This window comes from Aptenodytes forsteri, unplaced genomic scaffold, assembly GCF_000699145.1.
Source record: "Aptenodytes forsteri isolate BGI_AS27 unplaced genomic scaffold, ASM69914v1 Scaffold166, whole genome shotgun sequence".
NCBI lineage: Eukaryota > Metazoa > Chordata > Aves > Sphenisciformes > Spheniscidae > Aptenodytes > Aptenodytes forsteri.
In genome coordinates, this window is record NW_008796110.1 from 4,111,560 (window position 1) to 4,135,331 (window position 23,772).

At 36.8% G+C, this 23,772-nt stretch overlaps 1 protein-coding gene across 1 annotated transcript in view; it reads left to right on the forward strand.

The window, feature by feature from the left end:
• CADPS2 (calcium dependent secretion activator 2) overlaps nucleotides 1-23,772 on the forward strand; it is a 347,118-nt gene that overhangs the window by 273,101 nt on the left and 50,245 nt on the right. The window contains exons 19-23 of the mRNA XM_019474039.1: nucleotides 6,543-6,646; nucleotides 8,232-8,240; nucleotides 10,373-10,529; nucleotides 19,660-19,801; nucleotides 19,931-20,050. Coding sequence (XP_019329584.1) covers nucleotides 6,543-6,646; nucleotides 8,232-8,240; nucleotides 10,373-10,529; nucleotides 19,660-19,801; nucleotides 19,931-20,050 — 532 coding nt within the window. The remainder of the gene's footprint in view (nucleotides 1-6,542; nucleotides 6,647-8,231; nucleotides 8,241-10,372; nucleotides 10,530-19,659; nucleotides 19,802-19,930; nucleotides 20,051-23,772) is intronic.

Sequence of the window (23,772 nt, forward strand, 5' to 3'; positions counted from 1 at the left end):
CAGTGCTGATGAAAATTTAAACAAATGCCAACTGTCTTACACGAAGGATCAAAATGCAAACTGGATGTTCTGTTGCAGTTTGGCATAAAATGAGCTTGACCAACTCCTAAGCTGCAATAGAAAGCTCCAGCCCCATCTAGCTGGCTGGATGAGGAGGCACCTGTAGGCCCACCAGGGCTGTGAACCTCTCAGAGTCCTTGACTGTGGAGGGACGTGATGATCCAAGGGAGCAGCCGTTCTCGAGTGTCACACAACTACTTGCCTTTTTTCCAGTATCCCTGCCACTGGTCTGTGGGAGGTCCTCTGGCCTGGAGACAGGTTGGCTCTCCTGAGCATCTTGGTCTGGATATGCTTGTTGGAAGAAAAGGAGGAAGGATGAAATACTGGACAGGGAAAAACAGTAAGGGACATATGCTGTGCCATGGGGGGAAGACTGGCAGGCCAGAGACGGGTGCCTCTGTCCCATGAAGGTAATTCCATTGAATACTATGATAAATTTTAAAAACCGGAAAACATTGAGTGTGACCCACTTTATAAAATGATAGGTTATAGACTAGGAGATGTAAACTCTTTCTACAAATCTCATAATCTCTCTGTACATAGGTGATAATGGTAATTAATTTTTTTTTTTTTTTTGTCCCTAGAATTTAAAATCCTATTGAATTCTTAGAAAGCAATTACGGGAAGACTGGTTTCAACTTCATAATTAAAGCTAAATTCCATTATTTATATAAGGCTAGAATTTTTTTTTAATCAGAAGAATATAGGATGTCCTCCCAGATGTCCGCTCCTTACTTTTTTATGCAGAATTAATTCTGTGAGAATTTGCAAGAAAATCCACCACAGTCAAATCGAAATTATCTGTGGGTGGATTATCCCAGTTGTGGATTAACTCTGGAGAGTCGGTTCAGGTCTAGTAACATGTTAGCTCCAGTTTATTGATGTTTGTACTGCTTTTGATACAAGTCTAGAAGCAATCTTGCTGGTTTCACATGTCAAAAAGTCCAAATTAATGGGCCCTACTGGAGCAGAGTTGGCTCCATACAGCTCAAATTATGATGTATCTATATTATCAAATTATATTATGGCCTGTTTTACTGCAGGGCTTCCCTGTCATCCCCTCTGCATCAATATGAGTTCACTCCCAGGCTCCTATTTGGAGTGAATCAGTCAGATTCCTTGGCAAGAGAGCTGGTATAGAATAAAGGATAGCTCATTTAGGCCCAATGCACTACAATTGGATTTGGAAAGAAGCACGTAAGATTTAGGTCCCTCTGCACAATATCCAAACAGGCAATATTCCTTCAGAAACTCCAAAACTTGCTCAGGCCATGCACTGCTGTGTGTGCAGCACATCCTGGAAGGAGTTTGACGGCCAGCAGTCATCGCGTTATCTGCTCTCCTGTGGGTCTAATTCTGGCACATGCATAGAAACGACCTAGTTGATGGTCAGACACCACCATTAGTAGACATCTTGCACTTTCTCCAGGCTTGAATGCTGGTAGCATTAATGTTACGCAGCACAACAGCTGAGTGCTGCCAGCGACCAGGGCAACAGTGCTGATGAAAATTTAAACAAATGCCAACTGTCTTACACGAAGGATCAAAATGCAAACTGGATGTTCTGTTGCAGTTTGGCATAAAATGAGCTTGACCAACTCCTAAGCTGCAATAGAAAGCTCCAGCCCCATCTAGCTGGCTGGATGAGGAGGCACCTGTAGGCCCACCAGGGCTGTGAACCTCTCAGAGTCCTTGACTGTGGAGGGACGTGATGATCCAAGGGAGCAGCCGTTCTCGAGTGTCACACAACTACTTGCCTTTTTTCCAGTATCCCTGCCACTGGTCTGTGGGAGGTCCTCTGGCCTGGAGACAGGTTGGCTCTCCTGAGCATCTTGGTCTGGATATGCTTGTTGGAAGAAAAGGAGGAAGGATGAAATACTGGACAGGGAAAAACAGTAAGGGACATATGCTGTGCCATGGGGGGAAGACTGGCAGGCCAGAGACGGGTGCCTCCCAGCTGCACTGTACTCACATCTGAGGAGAAGAATCACCTCTTTAATCAGCAGATTCCTGTGCTCAGCAAATACCAATGAGAAGTTAAATACACACGGTTAGCAGCTTACATGCTGGGGAGAAAAAGAGAGAGATGAATTGTACGTTTATCTTCAAGGATAAACTCTCTTCTGGAAAGCAAACTTAAGTTAGGTTTTAGACATACTGATGTTAGATTTTAGCCATACTGATGGGCTCAAGAAAGGTGGAACGGGGAGAAGTTCCCTGACCTGTGTGACACAGGAGGTCAGACTGGATGATCTGACAGTCCCTTCTGGCCCTAGGCTCTATCGGTTCATGAAGCAGTCACTTTTTCATTTCAGTAGTGTTTTAGTCAGTTAACTTAGCTCATTTAACAATATCTTCTTGGTACCTATATGACTCACTGATAATGCTTGATACTTGAGAAAGCATCCATTATTTGCAAAGCCTGGCTTGCTTTTTCATTTCGGCAGAATGTGAAGCTGAAAACAGATGATTGATGGCTTTTTCTGTTTATTTTCTAAAAGATGTCAAGCAGCATATTTACTGACTCAACTCCTGCTGCAACTTGTTAGTTTGAGCAGTGTAAACACATCTTAACGACCCTTAGTAATTGTGGGGAGAAAGACATCATGAATATAACGAAAACTGACAGCACTGATTTCCATTCCTGTAATTTTTTTACGCTTATAAAGTCAAACACAGTATTTTGCTCAGATGTTTTGGAGGTTCTAAAACATCCAGATAACAGTTTATTGGTACTCATATTTCAAATATACTACTTGTTTGGTAAAAAAAAAGTTAATATTTAGTTCTTTTTCTCTCAAATTACTTCATGGCCCCTTGTTTATACAACCGTGTAAATGGTGGTTATCCATAACACATATTTGCTAGATTTTGGAAAGAGAAAGGTCATTAGTTACAGAGAAAAAAGACTAGCTCATGTGGTAACTTACAGATGGAAATGGAAGCTCCAGAAGAAGTCTAAGCAAAATGTAGGAAAGCATGTACCATCCAAATGAAATTGCATGTATTGATTTATGCTGTGAATAAGTAAAAGACAACAAAATTAGAGAGATTTGTCCAAGGATGCAGAGTGAGTGCAATTATTTGCCACCTTTTCTTATCAATAAATCTTACAGGAAAATAATTATTTTTAAAATATTGTCAAAAGCTCTATGAAGCATCAAGAGTAATTTGCATGTTTTTAGCAAGTAGTAAATAGTTTCGGAGTAAACTAGTAAATAGCATGGGGAATTTCATGGAAACTTGAAACTGGAATTCATTGAGCCTAATCTGTCCCACATTTTTAGTCATTCCTGCCATGAAATGTCATTCAGAAACTTGCCATGCTCACCTCAAAGGGAAATTTACAGGTTTTGTCCTCTTTTTCCTCCCAAACACACTAATCCTATTGAAAAAAGTATTCCTGAACATTAGTCCCATAATGACTGAAATCTTTGCAATTTCTAATTTGAATAATTTATCATGATTGATTTATTTTTATGCCAGCATCATCCCTGATCATAAGTAGGTCTTCTCCTTCCCGAGTGTTCCCACTGTGGGAACACTTCTGATCTCCTCTTTCATCCTTCATTTTATTAGGCTTATTGTGCCTTTCAAACAAACACACACATACACAAACAAAAACAGACTCTCCATTCAATGCCATTTCTGACTGAAATTCAGAATTCTTATCCTTTCAATGCCATTTCTGATCACAATTCATCACTTCAACACAGATGACCAGAACTGCATTTCCTCAGTGCCTTGCTCAATGGGATTAATACTTCCCTGAGTATTCCCATGTTTCTCTTCATCATGATCTCATCACAGTGGTGGTTCAGGATAATCTTACAGTTAGCTAGTAAATCTATGGTCTTTCTCCTGCTCTCCCTACTGATAATGCTGTCCGTTCAGTAGCCATTTTTAGGCTATCTTGAGCTTATTCCAGGTGTGGAATAAGTGAACTTACTCCAATGCAAAAATGCAACATCAGATTCAATATAATTATTAGCATCACTTTCTCACTAATTTAGAGGAGCCCTTGTAGGCAATGATTTTTGAATAGTTTACAGCTTATTTAGTTTCATCAGGAATGAATGCAATTATGCATGCAATTCTTTTGTTTACTTGGTTAGTGGTAAGGTCTATGAAGATCAGGCTGAATTTGTAATAAAATCAGTTGTTTATGCTGAAATCAGATGTGCCAGTCATACTCTGTATTAATATCACTAGTTTCTTCCTACGACTCATTAACATCAATGATACTGATAGTGATGTATCAGCTGTATGAATAGTACTTGCTGTGTGTTCAGGGAGGGGAGGACACTGACCACTGGAGGAAACAGCAGTTTCAGTCCAGGATATGCATAGAAACCACTGTTTAAGTCTGAATCCAATAGTAGTCTTTATCCTATAACCTAAATAATAGGGGGTGGACCTTTCTAATCTCACTTGACATAATACACTAATATAGTTGTGGTTATATTCATATAATTGTTCTACAGTATCAAATCTGCAAATTCAGTACAGTATTAATAACCATGATCTTGACATTGTTCATGCAGTTTTGCGTCCTGCGGTGCTTGGTCCATGTTCATACAATAACTCTTTCTTGAGTTAGATTGTGGTTTTGGAAATCATATTATTTGAACGTGTCTGCTCATGTGGTGTATTTTAATGAGCTTTTCTTATAATTGTTCTACAGTATCAAATCTGCAAATTCAGTACAGTATTAATAACCATGATCTTGACATTGTTCATGCAGTTTTGTGTCCTGCTGTGCTTGGTCCATGTTCATACAATAACTCTTTCTTGAGTTAGATTGTGGTTTTGGAAATCATATTATTTGAACGTGTCTGCTCATGTGGTGTATTTTAATGAGCTTTGAAAATTTGTTTGTAGTTGCTGCAGTAACTAATTTGCCTGCTTTGTTTTTTGCATGAAGATAATGTGTTTTTGTAGTCACCTTACGTAGATGTTTGCTGGAGGTTCTAATCCAATGTTTCTTCAAAAATTGCATTAAAGCTGTATACTTCATCAAGGTGCTATGCATCAGTGTGTTAGTGCTGAAGAACTGGACAAGGTCACCTGCCTTTAAGATGTCTGAAAAGCTGTTTTGACTTGCCAGAAATATTGTGTTAAAAATATTTAGTGCATGCAGTTTGATATTCTTACTGGTACCAAGGAGATTATGTAAGTTTTTAATTAATCTGCTAATGTTCTATGTAATGATGAATGCATAAAGTGCGAAAGAAACGTCAGCAGAATTTTCTGCATATGAAGGTGTGTATTCATGTGATTTGCTATTGATGTGATCCTTGAATATGCACAGAAAATGAGAAAATAGGATTCCTGAGACCCTCACTCACCTTGTGTTACCAGCTTCTTAAGTCCTCTGCAAACTTGGTTAATGTGACCATACTTTATGTACAATTATATTGTACAACATCATTTCCATCCCATGGTTTACGCTTAAGGACAAGAGCTTTGTTAGGTAAACACGCTCAGATAGCTAATACTGAAGTTATTCCTAATGATACAAATTAAGTAGTTGGAATTACTTTCACTGATTAAACTATGATTGTAAAAAACTTCAATTGGTCTCTCCCCTTATCTCACATGACTTTTCCTGGGATTTTGAAATGAAAGTCCTATGAATTTTTTTGTATTGAAAACTAAACTGAGTTTAATTGCCCTGTAAGAGTCATAGTTACATTTGTTTTACCTTTGTTGTTTGCTTTCTTTTTGAAGTCTTTTCTGCAGAATGAGTGATCTTCATGTCATTTGTAACATTTACATTTGTCCTTGTTTTCTTTTATGTGGAGTTGTAGTAGGTTTGTGTCAATTCTGTTATAACTTCTTTATTTTATAGTGCTACTTTTCACAATGGTACTGAAAAGAATGCAGATTCACTCTTGTTGCTGAACAGCAGGTAGAAAATGAGTTATTTGAATAATTAGTTATTAGAAATTAGTTATTTGAATAATTATTGTACTTTTCTTATTTTTAAATACACCTAACGTAGTGTCTTATTTAGATTAAACATTTGGAATTTTTGACTGCTGCAAAATGGATGAATCTTGGTGATGACAGTAATGAGTCATCTAGCGAGAACGGCATTGTACTGATGATACAATAACAAAAAAGGTCTCTAGTGTCCGCTGTCTTTGTACATTTGACCTTGAAGAGAATTAGAACTTGCTTGTTGCAGAAGTTGAGCATCTAAAACATTGATGCACCTGTTAGTTCTCGCATATTAAATCAGATAATGTTTATAATGATCAGTGATTCTTCTGTGAATTAAATATTTTCTCTTTCTAGTGATCTGGACATTCAGCTGCATTTACTTGTATTAAAGGATTGTCCTTAACACATGAAATGGCTTATACTTCAAGAAATTGTAACTTCGCACCATTCCCATTCCTTTCTGACATTGTTCTCTCTTACTATTGAATCTTATTTCTAACTAAAGCAATTTTGATTTGCATTTTATATTCATATAGAGACCATGAACCAAGCAACACCTGCTAGAAAACTGGAAGAGGTTCTTCACCTTGCAGAGCTCTGTATCGAAGTATTGCAGCAAAATGAAGAACATCATTCAGAGGTGAGGCTGTAACTGCATTTGCTGTAGAGAATGGTTTGTTCCTAGATTTTTTTCTCCCCTGATGTGAAGCAATTCTGTCAAGAAACATTTTAGCTTTACTTTCTGACATATGTTTAAGGCAGTTCACATTTACAGAGGAATAAGAGACTTGAAGCTTATGAAAAGTGAAGTGAAATAAAACTCTGCTTGAATACGCTTAAATGAACTGTAAGTTTAGAAATGAAAATTAAAGAGCATAAAATAAAGCATCTTTGTGCTGGAGGTGGTGAAATGGTATGGAAAACGTTCATAGCCTTATACAGTTGTTCCTTCCAACTTTTCACCTCTCATTCAAAATAGAAAGAAAATATAATTGAATGCTAGTTTTCATTATGCTGTATAGATCTTGATTTTAACGTAAAAAGAATGATGGGTATAATAATCACATTCACATTGCTTTTCTGTTGATTGGAAAAGTACTGCTACTGCTTTTATAAACCTGCATTTTAAAATGGCATTATAAGGTAGAAGAAATAAAATAGAACAATTTCATGTTTCTTACTCTCAAGTCTTTTGCTTCATGATACAGAAACCACAATATTTAAAGTATTTAGAATTATAACACCTTTTATATCAAGGAATTACAAAAATAAACTTGACCAGGTACACACAATTGTATATATTATTAACATTTAATTAATAAATATAGTTTTCTAAGGTTCAGGAAATTGTTTTAAAAATGTTATCAGAAAACTCAGTAAATATTTTTGAGGAAAATATGCAAAGGGATAAACATTATTTAGTATATATAGTTATAAATATGATCATTCAAAACATCTGGTTTTATATCACACTGTGGAATCTAGTTTTTAGCTTACATCTGTCATGTGTGAACTTGTTATAGATGTTTTATCTTATACTGAAGAAACAGCTGTTTCAATGATTTGAAATTAATTCCCTGGAGGTCCTGTTCTACACTACTGTTGCCACTGTGTTACTCTGTAATGATCACTTAATAAAGTGTATATATTGTTGTCTTTGTTTTTTGAGGCCCTGCATTAATGTAAGAATATTAGACTCCTATGGAAAAGAACACAGAAGAAACAGATCAAATGATACGTGTATGATTAAACATCTCTGTTCAAAGATTACTTTCTGTACTACTTATTTGCAGTCAGAGATGTGGTATTTTTCAGAAGGGTAACTATATTGCGTGTGCCTTCAGAAAAATCAATTCAGCAAAAGTTTTCAATCTAATCTAAGACAGCTTGAAAAGAATAAAGATAATTTTAAGATTATTTTCCCCTTCCTTCATTCATGTAATAAAAGTTCAATTTTACTGAAATTTATAGAGCATGCAGAATTTCAATATTAAAATATATCTGAGAACAAGATCACAAAATTATACATTCCCTATTCAAAACTGAAGAGTAAGTATGGTGACTTCACATCATAATGTTAAGTAAATATAAAGTGTTTGATGTTTGATGGTGCAGTTGACAAGAAGAAGGATCAATCTCTAAAATAGTATATCACATTTTTTAATACTAGATTATTTTTTTTTTTTTAAATTCATAACACTTCCAAATTTCTGGGATTCCCAAAGGGAAGAGAGGTATGTGATTCCTGATGAACTAAGCATTATTTTTCACTGTTTATAGCATGGAACTGTGCATTGAATGTGTAGCATAAATTGTTCTGATGATTTCTGGTGTTGTATTGCCACATTTGTGTGTCTTTCTAGAATCTAAGAACTTCAGTCTTCCTTTAATCTGGTCAATGTTTTTGTTCTCTTAGAGTGTGTGTCACCAATTGCTAATTGCCTTTAGCCTGTTTTCATATTATCCATAATGACTATCTTAGTTATGAACAACTGTCTTAGCTGTAGTATTTGTTTTTCTATTCTTCTTCCTTGCTGCCTAAGCAATGATGGGTAGTTCTTGAGAGGGTCAGAAGAATTTCTGTCTGGGTTCAGAGTGTCATTTGCAAAGGGGAAGAAGATGGAAAGAAAATGTGCTGGTTTTCTGTTTTTGGTTTTGCTTTGTTTGTTTTGAGCTTTTGGCAATATTTTCTGAAGAGAGTTTTGCTTGCCTAAAAGGGACACCTGCCAATGCCTGTATACATTTCTTTTCTTCTCTCTTTATTTCTCTGCATTTAGTTATTTTCTAGGGTAAGGAGTCTTTTCCTTTAATAAACTCCCATTTAAACAGGATTTACTAATGAGAAACTTCTTCCAGTTTGAGGAAAAAGACTCCATTTCAAATTCTTGCCAAAATTTTTGAAGCCTCATCTGTCCTTTTCACTGTGGCGCCAATCAGCATCCTTCAATCCTGACACTGCAACACACAAAGTACTTTTCAGTAATAGCAGAGGATGCTCAGCATTTCTTTGAAACCTCTTGCCAATTCATCTTTCCTCCATTTGCCCCATGTCAAAAAGAATTACAGGCAGTCATCAGAAAGGCCAAGATGCAAGAACGTATTTGTAGACCGCTTTTCAGAAGTTGTCTTTTATTTGAAGCCTTTCAGGCCTGAGTACATGATTCTACATTACCTAGGACCTGAGTTTCAGAAATGCGAGTGAGGTTTTCTATGACTGTATTTGAAGTTGTGGGAACTCAGCACTTGTATAGATCAAGCTACATATGTCCCATGCTGGTAACTCAAAAATATTCAAAACGAGATATTCAAAATGAGGGGCATAAGTTTGAAAGCAAAGACATTCTCTTGTCTAGTATGTGTAGGTATTTCTCACTGTCAGCTATTTTTGTGAACTGTGAGCAAAACACTCTCAGCAGTATGTGATATTCATCCTATTTCATAAGCTCACGTCACCTTCATCTTTAATTCTAGGATCATGCAGCTCCCTCTGATCCGATACCCAGCTTCAATACTGGCCTTTCAAAGCCTAGATTTAAGTGACAGTAAAAAGGTACAAGAGTTGTATGTGAAGCATTCTACAATGTGGAGCTGCCTTTACTTGCTGACACACTATTTTTCACAGATTTCTTCTCTTCTTTTAAGCTAAGATTACCTAAGAATCTAAATATTTACCTAAGAAAACTATGTTTTCCAACATGTTGTTAAGTTACTGAAAATTGTTATAGACATTAGTGAATTTCTAAAGATGTATTGATAGCATTTGTGGAAGGACAACTGGATGCCTTCCTCAGGAGAAGCTGACATCTTTAAGGCAAACACAGGAATTAAAAAGCTCTCTGTATCTATTAAAAAAACCCTTAGGCTTCAAGGAATAAAATTTCACACTAAACCCATCCCTTCTGATTAACAGGAATAAAACACTAAACCCATCCCTTCTGATTAACAAATGAGTGCAAAATGTATATACAAGAATTTATTTTATTTATAAATTAGTCTGATTACTTATAGCCTTAGAATGGAATGAAATCAAGAAGCAGCATATACAGTAATTTTTCAAGGCTGATGCCTTCATTCTTTTCTTTGCTCTCTGGCAAAAAGAGTTGCAGAGATTTATACTCCTTTTTTCATTTTTTGTATTACATTTTTGTTCTGATTATATCATCTTTCCTAGCATAATCTATTTGATTTCGTACATTTTTAATGCAAGGTTTTATAAAATATTTTCACATTTTTCACTCGGCCTGTTCATCCTCCATAAGTGAGATAGGACATGAAGTGACATATCCAAATGTATTTTGCCATAGATACAACACATCTCTTTGCTTTATGACTCGTGTGTAGTAATTGTATTTTGTCATGTTTGCAGGCATTCGCTTGGTGGCCAGAATTATTGGCTGAGCATGCAGAGAAGTTTTTGTCTCTTTATTCTGTTGATATGGATTCAGCACTCGAGGCACAGCCGCAGGACTCCTGGGACAGCTTCCCACTTTTCCAGCTGCTGAATAACGCCCTCAGAAACGACAGTAAGCTCTTAAGTTTTTTACTTATTGTGTGCATAAGATTTTTTCAATGTGCCCACACCTTAGAAATGTATTTCTAATTAATATAATTCTCAAAATAAAAGTGGCAGTGTCCATGTTTATGACATATATCCCGGTGCTCCATTTCTTGGAAGTTGAGCAGTTTCTCTCTATCCTTGCACCATTTCAGTCCTTATTCTGGAGATCCTTTAACCATTCAGTATCACAGATTACTCAGTTTTAAATCAATGATGTACAAGCAGCATAATATGTATTTAATATTTCCTGTTTAATCTATACTGCTTAAACAAAATTGTAGTTAATACTTCCTTCTAAGCCTTCATGTAAACTACTTTCGGACTAGTTATGTCTATAAAGGTATTGTAGGCTTAGGATGAATGTGGTGAGATACACACAACAAATCAGAGTGTTATTTTCACTCGGTGTATTGTTTCATTATTTGAGTTGGAGAACAAAATTTGAGATAGCTGTGTTATCTTGCTTTTATTCATCTTTGAAGAGTTAATTGTCTTTTTTTTTTTTTATAATAGTTACGTGATCTCCTAGAACAGTTTTGTGTGAAAGGGATTTTAATAATGGAATTAAGGAAATAACCAAAAAAATGGGTTAGATGCTATTTTAAAAACATTGAATTGCACCTTATTTTGCAGACAAGTAATTTCTCCTAACATTTTAAGGCATCATAAAGAAAAAAATATATTTGTGCTACATTTTATATGTTTACTCATATTCTATTTTAAAAAAAATGAGAAAATGACCCACTGGGTTTTTTTATTATTTTGGAGATACAAATGCTATTTTTATTCAAGGATTCAAGTTGTTCCAAAATTTGATTTTTTAATTATAAATACAAGAAATCATTTTTAACTCTTCCTGGAAAATTCATTTCATTTCTGTGCAAGTTCAATAGCTTTGAAGAATTTTAGCTCCATGTATGGAAACTGCTTGACTGAAAGAATGGAAAATAGTATTCAAGAGCTTTTCTCCAAGGTTACACATATTGCAATCTGTATTATTTATCATCATATTATTGTTAACCTTAACTGCCAAGTTTTTATTGAAATATATAGGTCGTTTCAATATAGTACCTGCTTGCCACAGCACCATATCATGAAATGGAGCAACTAGCAAATGTACAATTCACTGTAACACGATGGATGATGAACTTTATGGAGGGAAAGGGGCAAATGGACAGGGCCACTAAACTAAAGCTGAATCTTAAACAGGATTGTTGAAAGTCACTGTTATTGCATCACGTTGGATGTGGTCTAGGACAGAGCCAAAGAACATTACCATCCAGTCTTAAAGGTCTCTTTTCATGAATTATGTTTCCATACGCTGACATTTAGCAATACATGAAATGCCATACTCCTGATGATTTCTTTTTTCACGTGTTATCCTAGTGAAAGAAAATGTATCTGTTAGTGTTTTCTTTAGTTTGTTTTTAAGATATTCATGAATGTTTCGTCTGGATCCCTTGTTGGACAAACTGCAACTACAGAAATGTATTAAAATTGCCACGCTGGTGGTAATTTAAGCTCGATTTAGAAGGCTGCTCAGAAGGGTGTAGGAAATGTTCGATCTTGGGGCAGATCTCATAAGAGTTAGACTCCTGCGAGGTGGGTTCTGCATTACTTGAAGTGGGTGTCTGATTATCTAAAATCCAGATTAAAAATCTGAAGCCTATATTCAAGTGTCTTTCCTACCATCTTACATTTTCAGTTTAGGAAGCACATCTCTAGTTGCGATATTATGTGCACTTAAAACAACTATTTGGTTTCTGAAAGCTGTGGAGGTATTTTACAGTAGTCTGACAAGAAGCATTTGTGGCATCAGTTTTAACTACGTTATTGTGCCGTTTGTGTTCCTTTGTGCTTTGGTTCCAACCTGAGAGAAGTGATAGAAACAAACAAGGGTTGTTCTCACATGCAAAGAGGTTGCTGGTAGGCTACTGATTTTTCTTTCCTTAAAAGATTAAATGGATAAAAATACTATATGATTAAAACAGCCTTAGGAAAGACGTTTTATGAAAACTTTCATATCAAAGCAATTATTAGAAAGATTGTAAAACCTTAACTGTAGGATACAAAACGGCTGCTGTATGAAATGTCACACCTGTATACCAATTTCAGTAATTCCCTAATGGTAATAGATATAGTAAATGACAGTTTCTGGCAAGTGAAAGCCATCTGGAAAATTATACACTCTTTTTTCCCAGAACTATTGGAAAGCAACCGTGGAAATTAGTCACCTTTTAATCGCTGGATATGTTAGCAAGTGGCAAGTGACCATTCTACCAAGAACTGATTCCCAAGTGGAACATACCTCAGTGCTTATTCTTTAATTAACAGCCTTTTCACCTTGCAAGTGCATTAAAGCCATTAGAAAGAGCTCCCCATGCTTATATAATCAATTTTACAGTCTTCCAAAATGAAATAAATAATTCTGGCTTTACCCTAAGTGAAAACCTTTTCCTGAAAACTATCACCTTCATAAAGATAGATTTAGAAAAACAATCTAAAAAGGGAAAAACTGGAATGTGGTCTCATGAGGATAAAAAGGCTAGTGTTAATAATTAACAAGGAGAGTGAAGTGGAGTAAATTAGCCATAATAGAGCCCACAGTGACTGGCAAAGTCACCTCTCATTATCAAAAAACTCATTAGGAAATGAAGAGGTAGAAATCCCACTGGGTTATTCTCACTCTCCAGCTATATCAGAGATTACTTTTCAGATTTCTTTCAAATGAAGAACTGTTAGGTCACCATATTGCATATTAGGTTAATCTTTAGTGAAATTTGGAGGACTGACACCTGCGTGTTATTCTATCTCAAGAGCTTTAAATGAGCTCTAAATCTTCGATGCAGGAATCAGTTTTCACGTAAACCTGACATGAGCGAACTCCTAACAATAAAGAAACAATCTAACATTTACAGCATTAAAGAAAACTTACATGTAAGACTATTTTTATAACTATGTCACTAAAATATAATATTAGAAAGACTGTGGGATAATGAAAATGCATAGCCTTTGCTATTCAAATAATATCAAATGTGTTATTTTACATAGTATACAAAACATTGTACAAGATTCAAGCCGAATACTTCAAAGCCAATAATCATTTAACAATGAGAAAAAAAATGCATTTTCCAGTACAGCGTATAACTTTTCATGAAGTAAAAAGGGGGAGGAAGGGGGAGTCCTGACTGAAGCTTCACATTTCTATTATGAAGGACTCCCTTTTAAGTCCATTTAAGCTTCTCCATTTTTTCTGAACTTATTCCACAACAATTAAGAGTACATCAGTGAGTTCATCAGTGATTGCTTTCCTGTTAAGTCTAACTGAAAAACTACTTAAAAAAAATGGATGGAGGAGTATGATCTTCCTATCCTATAAAATATTTCAGCTTTTCTGACAAGAGCTAACAGATAACAAAAAGTGATTTAAAAAATGACATTTACTGTGGAGATGAGTAATAGATTGTAGATAAATTTGTTGTGACTTTTCAAAATATAAAGGTTTGAAAAAAATATTGTAGCTGCTTTTATAGTATACATTTTAATGATCTCCAAAGTTTCTATTGTTCATACACAATTATGCCTGACTGTGTAAAGCTTTGCAGATTTTACAGAGATAACAGTACCCAATATCTCTCCATGATAGCAAAATTACTTTTTCCAGAATTGGATATTCGTAGAGGGAAAAAGAACATGGTTGTCCCAGGATTGTATCTTATTTTCTGTAATGACCACGTTGCTTTTTGTCCACAGAGCCTGTAAACTATACTATGAAGGGGCCTGCTCTACAGGGCAATTTACTTTCTGTAGTTGTTTAATTATTCAGATTAATCAGGTTTTTAGTGCCTCAAGACAGACATGTATTAATTCCTCTTTGTTTAAGACCGTGTCAGAGAGATCTTTTAGTGGCATGTGCCTAGTTACATGAAGTTTCCATATATTTGGCTTATTGTAGGGGTTTTTCCATTGTATATTCAATATTCTGCTCTTTTCTTTGTAAAGGTTTCTTTCCAAGTGTCACTTGCTGACACTGTGTACCATGCTGTTGCTCAGCATTAGTGCATTACTACATTGGCATGAATCAGTCAAAACTAGGAGTATTATAAAGTTAAGTCATAATCTTCATTTTCCATCAAGTATTGCTCAGTGAAATGTCTGTGTACCTGTTCTAACTCAGCCATGGTACACCTGTAGACAGTCTGATGAAGCTGATTTAGAAAAACCAGCAAGTTGAGTGTTAGCCTCTTGAAAGCCATTGTCATTATCATGGCTGTTGACTTCAAACAGGAGTTCTCTGATAAGTTTTTTCCACTGTTGCTGTTGCTAGTAGAGGAGTAGCAAACACCACCAAAGACAGCATCACCTTCCTGCTTTGTTACAGCCTGTGTACCACTTTTGTACAAGAATTTATTTATAACATCATAGCCCCCATCTTAAACTACAGGCTGGAGACAGAAAACAATTCAGATTTAAGGTAATCAGGGCAAAGTTTATAGCCACACGTAAAGATACCTTTCATCTAAACCTTACACTTCTTATTAATTGTAGTAGGAATCTTTTCTTACTTAGGTCAGGGACTGATGATTTTTGCTCCTATTAGGAGCTGCTTTGAAATAATAACCTGCCTTCAGTTTAGAGCTATGTGTTTTGGTTACTGATACTGAGACCTAACTCAAGCTATGTAATTGCTTACCAGAACCTCCAATAACCTTTTTGACTAAATGGGCGTTTTAGGCACAAGAAAATTGTGCAATAAGCTGTTTGTGTCACTCTGTCTTGTAAAGATGAAGTTCTTTGCAGTTTCATTGCCAAAGTTCTGACAGGGAGGGAAATTTTTACTTCTTAAATAAATTTTCAGCTTGCTTCCATACAGTGCATTTCTAAAATTCACTTTTAAAGTATGTCTCGTATGTAAAAATATACAATTTGTATATAAGCTGAGACACTTGCAATTTTTATCACAATTTAGGTAACTGATTAATAAATGCTCTGTGCAGGCAGAATTTAATATAAACAGGAAATGAATGGAAATATAAGCTTTCTTCTTTCAGGTTATTGGATGATTTTCAACTGCTACGAACAGAACATGGAGCCCCAAGGAAATTTCCTTCTTGAAATTTACTGGTTTTATTTTGGATTTAAAAATATGCCAGGAAATCCAAGTGGTGCCTTCCCAAGAATCCTATGTAGAGCAGGATAATTATAGACTGTCTGCCAAAGTGCTAATTTTGTCAGTAGAAAAGAAATTCGTGTAACCTGTGTCATTCTTCCTTTCCTTTAATTCTGCAGAAGTTCTTGAGGGCAGCTTAATACGCTGACTCCAGGATAACTCCTAAACTTTGCCTGTATAAGTATAAGCAAAGCAAGCCCCGCAGCTTCTGATGTACACAAGCATAGCAGATTCTTTTCCTGCTATTAGAGGAGAAACCTCATTTCAGTGCTGCATTATTAGACTGTACTTTTCATCTCTGGCCTTTTCTTGTCATATTTTAATATATTTCAGCTACCTAATACGTAAGAGTTGAATAACTTTCATCTTCAACTTCAGTATTTCAAGAATTTTTCATTTGGGGATCTGTTTCTGTTCCTGCAATCCATTTTCCATTAATATTGTATATGCATTAGTTTGCCCTGACGTAGGCTTTCATTTTGTTGTTGTTTGTGTGAATATGAGATGGCTTATAAGAAGGGGGTGTGGGGTGTCTATTTTGACAAGACAATGGAGAATTAAGCTACATAGCTTTGAAGACAAGTGGTAGTTGAGGGATTTGAAGTGTGGCATTTCCTCAAGGATCTCTTGTTTCCCATCTGCTTTGATGCACAGGTGGTAGCTTTTGGCAAGATCAATTCTAATCATAGGGTAGAGAGCCACGAGTCTGCTGATGATACTCAGCTATATCACTTACCCCTGTGCTCTGAGTTCTTTCCCTGCCCTGCAGTAATCCTTGACGGAGATCTCCAGATGGGTAAATCAGAGCTGCCATGTCCTCAGCCCTGGGAAAACAGGATGCTCACCGAGTTATTGATCCGAGACAGCACTCTCATGTGTGTGCCCATGTACAGAGGGATCTCCGTGGAGGTGCAGTCAGATTAAGAGTCTTGGCATCATTTTGGAAAGTTTCACTTCCCTGCAAAGACTGCTGTCAGTATGTTAGGAAAATGGTTCGGCTTTTTAAGTTGAACAGCTTTTATTGCCTGTGACTTCTTTAAATTTCATTCTGACTTCAGAATAACAAGAGTCGCCCTCCTGCCCATGAGGCTTTATTACTGTAATTCCCAGAGTAGGGCTTGTAGCAGAGCATTTCTGCAGTGTGCTCAGAAAACAGTAAACTACAAGCTCATCCCTTCAAGTGACTGATTGCCTGATTAATGCCAGTCCTGCACTGATTCACTATAAAGCAGCAAAATTTACTTAATTGACACAGTTGTATTCTTGTTGTTGTTTTTAAGCTCAAAGTTGCCTTTGAAAAATCAGCCTAATGTGTAGCTTGATACCAGCCACCTTTTGTTTTTCAAAGGCAATGTTCATCAGCTGTTTACTGTGAAACACAACGGCACGTGGACAAGCTTCCATGCCTTTATGTTAATAACCAAATCCTTCTCAGTTGTTATAATTGCTGATGCACAGATGCTGCAGATTTAAGATATATAAATATAAGGAAAAATAACACTGTTTTGAGTGCCTGATACATGAATAATTATACCAGAACTAGCTAGTTAACAAGTAATTCTAGGAGCAGTGTAAATAATGGAGCATGTTTGTAATGGACTCATAGGCGCTCTCAAGGGTGGATTCTCAAGTGTTTAATAAGAGATGAGCCTATGCCACTGCCTTTTTCTCAGTGGAAACCCTAATAATCTCTGCCTGCTACCTAGCTGCCTGTTTTCATGAAACTTCATATATCTGATATCTCCACCCCTGTGTGTCATATGGTTGAAATTATCTAAAAGTGTCAAAATTCTTAGCAAGAGAGAGGCAGGTGAACAAAACCAGAGAGAGCTGATCGCATTAGTATTGTCTCCTTAGGTAAAAGTGATTGATACATAATTTCCCATTACTCTACAAGGATGTTTTCAAGAAAATACTTCTTGCTTTCAGATCATTGTATTCAAGAACAAAAAAATAATATTAGTGTCCAGACATTCAGCAACCAAGGCACTTCCTTGCAATACAAGTAGCAGTAGGGAACTGAAACTTGACGACACATTTTCCCCATAGTCGCCATCTCTCCCAGGTTCAGTTTGTGGTGGACATCTTTCAGGAATGGAAGGCAAAGGAGTTTCTGGAAGTTACAGAAATTATTTTTATGTGTTATACATGGAGTTGTACCACTAGTGGAACAAGAGGGATTGTAAATTTATGAGATGGTTTCCAGGGTTTTGAGCCCCATGATCCAGCCTTTTCTTCTTAGGAAGAGGAGGAAGCCTCCTCAAAATGCAGTTGTGGTACCCATCCAAATCAAATGAGAAGCCTGGATGCAGGAATAGGTAGGAGGAGAAACCCACAAGAGAATTTAAAACAACAGAATATGGGTGGGAGAAAAGGAGGGCTACCAAAATCATGAAAATTTCTCTCTATGGCTCAGCTTGCCTGTATGATTTCCATGTACACATGGGAATATTCTTGTAGGTCCTAATAATAGTGCTGGATTAATGGATGAACACAGACACATTCAAAACATGAAACTGATATACTGCCTTGGTGGGACAGGACATTAGTGTGCTAAGAGTTAGGATTTGTTAAGAGAACATTTTAGGGGAGTACAGGGACAACCAGTGGTGGTGGCAAACTAATTTTCAGGTTTTAAGCATCTCAGTTTGCATTATGTGTACCGTTTTTCATGCAGTAAATCCCATCTGTGAAGCAGATAATTTTCTACTGCTTATAGCTACTTTACTTTTCTTGAGTAATATGCTTCATGCTTATAGCATGCTTACCAATCAATCAACTTCATTTCTTTCAAAAAGCAAGACAACACCTCTAGGTGTGTTACATGTCAGCTTTCCTGAGTTCTTTAGGCAACTAGTTTTCAGGACTTCCTTTAAATAGTTATAAACCTACAATTGCAGTAAAGTTGGAGAAAATCACACCAGAGAATTAGGAAACTTCCAAAAGGGAAGTGTAGAGTTAGCGTCCTTTAAAATTTTGCAAGACAGTTGAGAGGGCAGAGGAGAGGCAAGTGTGGCTGCTGGGGCTGAGTTTCACATGAACACAGACTGGCTGGGAGGTACTTTTGTTCATGGGGGTCTTGATGAGGTTTGTGCACATGCCAGGATGGGAAACACCAGCGTTCTGGTGGTGAGCTCCGGCCTTGGAGATTTTTATGTACGGACATGCATAAGCCTGGGGGGTCTTGATGAGGTTTGTGCACATGTCAGGATGGGAAACACCAGCGTTCTGGTGGTGAGCTCCGGCCTTGGAGATTTTTATGTACGGACATGCATAGGCATACCAAGACATGTTTTCTATTCAAGAGCTCATTGAATGTCCTGTGTAGCTATAGGCAGTGATTCAGGACTTTGCCAGCTCCCGAGGACACAGAGCAGATGGGTAAACTGTTCTTATTCCCCCAAACACTCATATGTCACATATTGCCTTTTTCCATTAAGCAATCTGGAGGAAATGCTGTATACCTCTATATTTTTGCACATAGCCTAGTGAGGCTGGAATGTTTTACTGTAATCTTTGTTCTTCTTAGCATAAGGAGAATAAAAATAATTGAATGACATTCAAATACTGTTTGTTTGGTTTAGGTTTTTTGTTCTGTCTTGGTGTCTAAGTATTGAACAAAACTGCTAAGGCTTAGATTCAGCCAAATATATTATTAATTTTAAGAAGATGCAAAAGTGTTCTGGTTCAACAAAGAACTTCAGTATGCGCCTAGTTTTCGTAACAGTGGCAGTTTAAAATGTCCTGCAGTATTCTCATGGAGCACTTCACTTATCTTTTATGAACTGTATTTCCTACACAAGCTGGATCTTGTTCTTAAAATGCTTTTGTTTACTAAGACATTTTAAGAGATAATTTTTCCTATAGCAAAATAAAGTAGGGAAAGGCCTGACATTTTTTATTTGTGTTTTGTTTGTTTTTAAAGCATTTTTGTGCAATGGAAAGTTTCACAAGCACTTGCAAGAAATTTTTGTTCCCATGGTCATCCGCTACATCGATCTCATGGAATCATCAATTGCCCAGTCCATTCACAGAGGTCTTGAACAAGAGTCATGGCAACCTGTCAAGTAAGTGCTTTCTACAAGATCTGAACAAAGCACCTGCCTGTAGCTTTCTGTCTTATCAGGTGTTCTCCCCCGTTGTCCTCTAAATATTCTATTTTTTATTGTATTCCTACATTGTTTATTTCTTCACAGGAGCATCACCAACAGTCTTCCTAATGTAGCTCTTCCAAAAGTTCCAAGTTTGCCTCTTAATCTTCCACAAATACCTAGCTTTACTACACCAACCTGGATGACTTCTTTGTATGACTCCACGTGTGTATTCTTCAATAACCTTCTGACTGTATGTCAGCTCTGCATGGCCTTGCTAGTGTTCTGTGCAGCTGTATTTGGATTGCATGGTGTTTATGATCTCTTAGCTGGAAATTATTGTTTCTTGGGAGTGAGCCAAGCATGGACTGTTAGTGAGTTGCGCTTTCTAGTGCATTAAAATGTAGCAGTCTTAAACCTGATAACTTACAAAATCAACTTGGGAAAGGTCTGTCATAGTATGAATAGTGTTTAATACCCTAAACAACCTAATGATTCTTCTGAATTAATAAGCAGTGGGGAACCTTTTGGATAATTGATTTTAGATCGTGGTTTTGCAAAGTGAGGCAGCCCATCATAATTTTGCATGGGTTTGATTAACTCATTGTATATAGATATTGGTTCTGAAAATCATTGATTGCAAATATTGTCATTAGATTAAATATCCATGTTACAGGGAAATAGTAAAAGGTTAATAAGTACCCAGAATAGAAGTACATCTATTTCTTTGTCTGTTTGAAAAAATATGTATTCATTTTTGATTTCTCCCCAACACTTCACTGCTCTTTTCTTAAAAAAAAAAAAAAAAATAGAGAAAACATACCCTGTTTTGTGGAGACATACCCTGTTCTGTGGGAATATTCACATAATTACAGGCCAGATTTCTGTGTGAGTACACATTCATATACATTAGAGAAAGGCTCAAGAAGAACCTTATTTTAGCTAAATTTGTATTACGAAAGGATGAATGTGAAAGGCTTCAAAAAACATACATTCAAGACGCGAAGCTTGATAATATGATTTCAAGCCAAGTATTGCCTTCTCAAGTTTTATGACAGAGTTAAACACTCCTAACAAGCACTCAGATCCATTACTGCAAGAGTTGATAGTTTGTGCTTTGCCAGACTTCTGGCACTTGTCTGTTGAGTATTATGATTGTTGTTCTGCTGCTATTCCCCTAAAAGTTGACAAAATTCCTCTTAATCCTTGGCTTTGGTACCTTTTGTGTTTACTATAATAACGCTAGGTTTCACCTGATGTCCTTATGCAAGTCATTTCAGCTTTGAATACAAACTAATTGGTCTTCTGCTACTCAGTTCCTTTCTGTTATTCCCATCCTTTCAGGGGTTACTTTTTTTTTAAAGAATAGCTTTCAGAGTTAAGAGTTGTTCTAATCTTAGATGTGGTCTTCTTACAGTCTGTATTCTAGCAGCCCCATCCAGTAAAAATAACTTGTACATACTAAAATTCATGTATTTTGAATATTGAATTTATAATTTATATATAATAAATATGGATCCTGGTTGGAGGATTATAGTGGTAGATCTTTCCTAAATGAAGATTTTCAGTGTAGCAATAAATTCCTAGACTGTATTGTCAAAAAAATGTGCAAGTATAGTGAAATTCAGCCATCGGCTCATCCACCTTGCACATCTTCTGGTATTAAGGTTCATGGTGTGTATGTAACATCCTAAACTAATCAGTGAGGTTTTCAAAGCGTTCGGTGAACACTGAGGTTGATGTGTGCTGCAAGCACTTGCCAGCAGTAGCTGTTGCTCTGCTGCTTCTCAAGAGAAGTGGGGACAAGCGGTGTCCCCACCATGGTGTGGCCTCTGTAAGGCCATCATCCCCTTTCAGCCACCCTGCACAGCATTCGAGAAGAGGTCTGTCGAGGTGCTGGCTCCATTGTAGGCACCTCTTCATGTTCTCTTCATGTTCTACCAAACGTAGAGCTTTGAAGTTGTATTTTTATGAAATGTGTATAAATTAACATTCAAGATTGCAGGTAGTATTAAGTTTTCTTTGTAATACTGTGGAATTCAGGTAGTATTTTAAGAATCAGCCTACTTACGTCCTACTGAAAAGCCAAGTAACTTCTCAGAATGGCCATGTATTGCATTTGGATCAAAAAATAAAAGTGAAGCCGCTGCAAGCCAGTTATTCCTCCTCCCAAGCTAATGAGTTTCCTCTTTCCTGCTGGTTATGGTGTCTCAGCTTCCGGTGGAGAAAGTGCTTTACTTTCACTATTACATGAAAGAAAGAAGGAGAGTTTTATTTCCCCCACTGCTCCCGTCCCATCCTTTTCAGGAAGAACAAAACTTCCTCTTTCTAGCTAAATTCTCCAGTGGAGAGTAACCAAATACCTAGACTCCAATACCTGTTAAGCAAAACCCAGTGTTTCCTGTCAGTTCTCCCTTTCGATGTGATGAACACCCACCTTAAATGGACTAGAGTGGCATATTGTATTGTACATAGAGTCAGTGGAGGCACCTAAATTCAGGACCCCAGGCCCTGCTTTGTCAGACATTGCAGGTGGCTCCTTCTCCCCACTGACTCCCCCAAGTCTTTCTCTCCCAGTCCACTGTGCTCTCTCCTTCTGGCCACACAGCTGATGCTTTGGCAAAAAGATGACTACATATGTGACTAAGTTGTGCTGGACTTCTCTCTTTCTCTTTGAAAGTGATGATTTTGGCCATTTAATCTTTATCAATTTGAATTACACAATGAAGAATCTACAGGCAAAAAGAATGAGAGAAAATAGTCTGTGAGCTAACTGAGTTATAGTTAAATGTTTACTGAGAATGCCAAGTCCTGTGTTTATTTTGGCTGCAATAGGAAGATTTCATATTCTGCAAACTTTACTAATGTTCATGTTCATGCTCTTACGTTCATGTTTAAGTCCATTCATATTCAACAGAGCTGTTACATGCCTATCTAAAAACTTTTGCTGAAGAGAAAGAGGCATTCACAGTTAGGCATTTCTTTTGTGTGCTTTATTGATGAAAACAGATTTTCCTCTCTTTCACTTAAAAGGTGCTGCAATTCTTTTGAACATTACTAGAGAAGATTGTTTATATTTTTTAATTAACTGTTGCAATTTTTTTTTCCTTGATCACGTGTTATGGAGCAGTAAATGTATGTTGCTTATAACAGCACTTAGGAAGATCATTACCTCATTTTCAGTTGTTTTGGCTTAACATTTTATTATTCGGCATTGGAAAGGGAGATATGAAAAGGGGAAAGTGTTATGAGTAGTAGTCTATTTTTCTTGATTGGTCTCAGGAGAGGACAACTCAGAGGACACCATGGCTAGACATGCAGAGCACTGTGGATTACTGTTCCATTTGGCTGAAGACAACATCCTGAAAGAGCAAAAAAGTGTGAATACTCTGTAAAAGCTTCTAATCAGCCAGAATAAGGGTTTTTTCATTACTTATTCATTAATTCAAATGTACTACTTTAAGTTGCATTTTTGTTCCATTTCATATTTTAAATGTAATTTCTATGCCTGTTCTGGACCTGGCTTTTAAGCTAGATTTGTGGGTGATTTTAATTGTTTATGGTTTCATTTATATATTATTACTTTCAGTGCAGACATGAGATAGATTCACCGACCAAAAATAATGTAGATACAGACCTGAGGCTGTCTGTTGCTCTCTAGTGCCGGTCTAGAACATCAGGTTCAGCAAAACTCAAGGCTGGGGAAACATGGAGTAAAGTACATGCTTGCAGGAGGATGCTCCTGTCTTGTCTTCCAGCCAGAACAGGCAACATCAAAGGAAATGTGTCAGCTATATTCTTCCTGCTATGACTCAGCTGTAATGAGTGACAAGAGGGACTGGCTGGAGCAGTCACAGTGCTTTGATTGTGATATGAAGGGATCTGGTCTGAATGCGTCTGAGCTCCCATGCTGGACCTCTCTGTGTGTTCATGCATGCTGAATAAGT